Below are 5,470 nucleotides of genomic sequence, written 5' to 3' on the forward strand. Positions count from 1 at the left end.
TGAGCCCAGGAGTTGGAGGTTGCTATGAGCTGTGATGCCATGGCACTCTACCCAGGGGGATAGCTTAAGGCTCCGTCTCAAAAAAAAAAAAAAATGTACATTTGTATGCATCCGCATATATATTTACATATACATAAACTATCAGAATTTCCTTTGCATTTATTAAATTTCATCATCAACTGTCTACTATGTAGCATGTAATTTCTATTTCTGCTTTCAAACTTTAAATTTGCACATTTAACAATCTGTACTTATAGCAGCTCTCAGATAAAGGTTTAAATGTTATTTCTTTTAGTTGTGACTTCCGAATAAAGTTAAAATTAAAAACATTTTGAAATTTCTTTTTTTAATTGACAAGTAATAATTGTACATATTTTGGGGATCCATAGTGCTGTTTTCAGGCATATAATGTATAGTGACCTTGAAATTTCACTAGAAAGTTGTTTAATGTGGTATATATAGCCTTGGGTTAGATACTATTGATTTCTTAGTGATCATAGGCCAAATACAGTTTAAATAACAGTGGAATTGGCCTTTGTACCCGGATTCAATCAGTACTGATTAGAGTCCCTTTTGTGTTAGTTGCATCTCTCATACATTTTCTTATTTAATTCTAACTACAGCCTGGTGAGGTAGAGGTTGCTTTCTCATGGAGTCAAGGAGCATTTTGGGCCCTTCTTCCTGCCAGACCTTATTGTAGATACTGGGATTCAGCATGAACCTGCCCCAGGGCACTCAGGTCCAAGAACAGATTCGGCTCAGGCTAATGCAGCTGGGGCCAAGGTCATCAGTTCCTAATTCTGTTGCTTCTGTGATCCCATGTGGTCTTCATGATTGTATGTATACATGACAGTGTATATCACCACTCGGTGATTTGCCATGTCAATATGAAAAGAAAGGACCAGAAGTACCTCATTTTCTTTTTCTGTTTACAAACAAAAGCTAGAGTACCTCACAAAGCTGGATTAAAGATCAAATCAGGGCTGCGCCTGTGGCTCAGCGAGTAGGGCGCCAGCCCATATACCGAGGGTCGTGGGTTCAAACCCGGCCTCAGACAAACTACAACAAAAAAACAGCCAGGCATTGTGGCGGACGCCTGTAGTCCCAACTACTCAGGAGGCTGAGGCAAGAGACTCACCTAAGCCCAGGATTTAGAGGTTGCTATGAGCTGTGATGCCACAGCATTCTATCCAGGGTGATAAAGTGAGACTCTGTCTCAAAAAAATAAATAAAATAAAGATCAAATCAAATGGCTTATGTGTTTAAATATTAGGAGTTTTCAAATGCAAAGTGTTATTGGTATTTGGGGATTTGGTTTTATTTCAATAGAGGCTAATCTAGTTTCTGTGTGTCACGATTCCTTTTCATGTTCTTTTAAAGATACCCTAGATGTATTTATCTGGGGAATAGTCCTAATGGCTGCATATTTACCCCACTGCATTTCAAGTACATTGTCATTAGATACAGGCTGTAAATAGGCATAGAACCCATGAGTTACCAGAATGATCAGTTTAGATTGCACCAGCTCAGGATTATATGAGGGGCTGATGCAGTAGCTTGTACATGGCCAGGCTTTTTGTTTGCTTGCTTGCTTGCTTATTTTCATTTTCCTCGTTATTCCCGTATCTATTCTTTCACTATTCTTTGTCAACCAAGAATGAACAAAAGCAAGAGGGAAGGTAAAACTTGATCGATACACCTGGGTTATCAACACTTATGTAAATAAACTGCCAAAGTAAGAGGCTTGTAGATGATCTGTGCCTGACAAATACTCCTTTTCTCCCAGTCCCGCATCTGGCTGAGGGCTCAATGGTGTTACCAATGATACAAAGAGAATACTAGAGCAGGCAGACACGCGAGTTTACACATCTATCAGGTGTGTTCTCAGAGGCTGCCTGTTACAAAATTAAGCAGTTTTAAAATTCTCAGTCACTTCCTTGCTTTTGTACCTCTGGCAGTTTTACTGAATTTGTGCCAAGTTGTGAAAGAACACTATCTTAGAAGTATTTCAGTTTTTCTCTCACCTCAGGCTGAAATCATAAACTGCCACAGACTGCTCTAAAATTCTGACCTCTGTGAAGATTTACAGGACTTTACCTGTCCCAGGTTTCAGAGTCAGTCATCAATATTGTGGGTTTGAACTGGACTCCAGCATTGAGCATTGACTGACAAGGTGGCACAGTTAGGCACAGCTCTCTGGCCTTCCATTCATGAAATCCCTGTTATTCTAAGTATGACTGGAACTGAACTGAATTTTTAAAAATATTTTTAATACTTATTATGGTCCATGGTGATTTGCTCTGAATCCTTCAGTAAAGATGTATTCATGGCCATCTTGGTTGTCAGCTTACCGCTATCTTCATTAATTAGTTTGGTTTCAATATCATATATGTCCAGAACCAATTTAGTACAAGCAAAAATAGTGTTTATTTTGACCTTGATAATGTTCTGGGCATGGTTCTGTATACTTTGCATGTGTTAAAACATTTGATCCTCATAGTATCCTATGGGATAGGTGCTATTAGGGATGAGGAGGCTGAGGCACAAAGAGTTTGAGTGATGTGCCCAAGGTCTCACAACTGGTAAGTAGCAGAGCCAGGACATAGATTGAGCACTCTGGGGTTTGGCTCTGTTCATAGAATTTTAGTAACCCTTTCTTCTCTTGCCTTTGCTATGCCCAGAGGTACCTGCACTTCCATGTATGACAAACTCTCCAGGAAATGGAGAACCAGTGGCCAGCCCACGTGTGGTTATCTCACCCCAATCAAAAGTGACCACGGAGAGGTGAGTTTTCTCAGGCACACATTAAAGAAAGCACTACTGTTTTTACCCTACCAACTCCATCACAACTGTATTGTTTTAATATCATGATTTATTTTTGGTAAAACTGGTAAATCTGTACTCTGAGACAGAGGAAATACCCTTTTTTTGAGTCTTTAAATATGATGGTAAGATTTTAGTGTGGCTATTAAAGAATATTACTGGGAGTAATTTATTAGTTTTCTTTGAATATATTTAACCTGATGAAGACAAGACACAGTATGTGACGATTTCAAGATGCCTTTCATTATGGCTGATAGTTCTCTGTCTTTTAAGGATAGTTCAGTTTACAGTTTTTTAAACCCACCGCTTTTACAAATTGCCTTCATTGTCACTCATTTAATGGTTTTCCCTCTTATCCTCAAGGGATTATTTTTATGATTTGCATTTCCAAACAAATATTATCTACATATTTAAATTTTTTATTTTTTTTGCAGTTTTTGGCTGGGACCAGGTTTGGTCTTCAACAATTTATATGTGAAATTATGTCAGTGCTTTAGGAGGCAGGAGACATTGAGGAAGTACTAGAATTTGAATAGCCAGGGAGTCTACAAAATAGCCTATTGAGAAAAACACAGGACCAGACCAGAGATCAAGAGATCACATGTGTAGTCTGCAACATCTCTTGGAACTTGTTTGATTTTTGTATGATTTGTTTACTGTCCCTCTCTGAATTATCATCCTCTGAATCTTTGAAGCAAAGATTCTCATTAACTGCTGCTAATGACTTATTTCGATCGATGATCTGCTGATTGACAACTTGTTCTATTTCATAAATTCTATAACAGAACAGAATTTTTCTTAAGTAAGAATTTAAAATACTGATATCTCACTAATCACCATTTTTATTAATGATGTGGTCCATTACTCTGGCCTTTTTATTGTAAATTTTTGATTATATACTTATTATAAAGCATATTGTCAAAAAAATGTGTTTTCCAATTTTAATGCTAACTCATTTTAATTTTGAATTTTCAAATTCCTCAGCACTCCCAACTTGGAAAAACAGCCAAATGAAAATGGAGTATCTGTTCAGAATGAAAATTTTGAAGAAATTATAGACTTGCCCATTGGATCTAAACCATCCAGATTAGAAGTCACCAATAGTGAGAGCCCAGAAATTCCTTTGAATCCAATTTTGGCCTTTGATAATGAAGGGACACTTGGGCCCCTGCCTCAGGTAGATGGTGTTCAAACACAGCAGACCGCAGGTAAGCTTGCCTCAAACTCTCTCCTGTAATCATCAGAAATATGTGACACCTCAGAGGGAATGAACTGTTACCTTCTGTAGTCACACTATGTCCTTCAAGGGACTAAGTAAGCCACAGTGGAAAAGACTGTGCATGGCTTGTAGATTATTCAGATTATTTGAAGACCGCCATCATGTTCTACCCTTTTTCTCTTATTTGATTTTGGCAACCCAGGTATTACTATCCTTTTAAAATGTAACATGATGTATGGTTGTAATTTGGACAATGAGAACAGAACTCCAAACCAGTCACGCACACTGAAGTCCAAGGAGTGACTGTAGTTGCTGTCGAAACTGCCTGTGACTCTCGTATTCCCTGTTCCTCTGACTCACTTTTGACCTGAAGTCTTTTTGCACTTTCTAAAGTGCAAAAAGAATAAAATAGCTTTGCAGGACCCAAAAAAATAAGAACTAACATCAACTAATACTAACTCAGTAGTCTTAGCAGCTCAGCAGTATAATCCCATCAGTCTCAAGATTAATCCCAGCTCCCTCTTTTTTCAAACCTGTTTAAATCTTGTCAACTTCTCTGCCCAGCAGAGACTTTCATGTACTGACCAGTATCTCTTTATACTATAACAATCAGAACTGGCCAAATCCAGGGCATTTAAATACAGTCAGTGTAAAATTATTTGTGGTCAAATCGTTCTGTCTTTTAGAATCCATCTGAACCTGTGACAAACTTGTAATAGGCTGCAAAGTCCAACATGAACCACCCATCTGGATGAAGCTACTCTTTTCCTCCATTAATGTACTGACCTTGGGAATGGAACTTGACTGTATTGAAGTGTAGACTGTGAAAGGAGGTTGTGAGATCCTTCCCCTGGTCTGAGTTTCTGATTCCTAAGCCTTTGGGCCCAGTCTGACTGATAATGGCATGTTAGTGGAGACACACTGAGTGAAGCTTCCTACTTTACCTCATGTCACAGATTCATGGGAAGGAAGGAACTTTCAAATGATTTTCTGCTTCACTTTCCAGGGCTCAAATCACCTTTTCTGTGTTATCTGTCATTCTGTTCTTACCGTTCCCACCTTTCCAAACCTTCTCTGAAAAAAATGGTCCAGTCTCTATTATCTTGTGTGGTATAAGGGTTCTCTTGGGGTTGTGACTCGTTATTGACAAACATTAATTTTTAACCTCCAACATATATTTGGAGCCCTAAGCATCAAGTACTGAGGATACAAAAGAAATGATCCTAACCTCCAAGACAAGTATGTGCTATGTATGCACTTTAGAAAAGTAAATGGGGGCTCTGCGCCTGTGGCTCAACTGGCTAAGGCGCCAGCCACGTACACCTAAGGTGGCGGGTTCTAATCCCCAGCCCGGACCCGCCAAACAACTATGACGGCTGCAACCGAAAAAAAAATAGCCGGGCGTTGTGGCGGGCGCCTGTGGTCCCA

The 5,470-nt window shown here is 39.0% G+C and overlaps 1 protein-coding gene across 3 annotated transcripts in view; it reads left to right on the forward strand.

Annotated features, from left to right (window-relative positions):
• MAP7 (microtubule associated protein 7) overlaps positions 1 to 5,470 on the forward strand; it is a 181,837-nt gene that overhangs the window by 173,872 nt on the left and 2,495 nt on the right. For all 3 annotated transcript variants that reach the window (XM_023513523.1, XM_023513524.1, XM_023513522.1), the window contains 2 exons: positions 2,682 to 2,784; positions 3,808 to 4,031. In XM_023513523.1, the coding sequence (XP_023369291.1) occupies positions 2,682 to 2,784; positions 3,808 to 4,031 (327 nt within the window). The remainder of the gene's footprint in view (positions 1 to 2,681; positions 2,785 to 3,807; positions 4,032 to 5,470) is intronic.

This window comes from Otolemur garnettii, unplaced genomic scaffold, assembly GCF_000181295.1.
Source record: "Otolemur garnettii isolate 467f Iridium unplaced genomic scaffold, OtoGar3 scaffold00042, whole genome shotgun sequence".
Taxonomy (NCBI): Eukaryota; Metazoa; Chordata; class Mammalia; order Primates; family Galagidae; genus Otolemur; species Otolemur garnettii.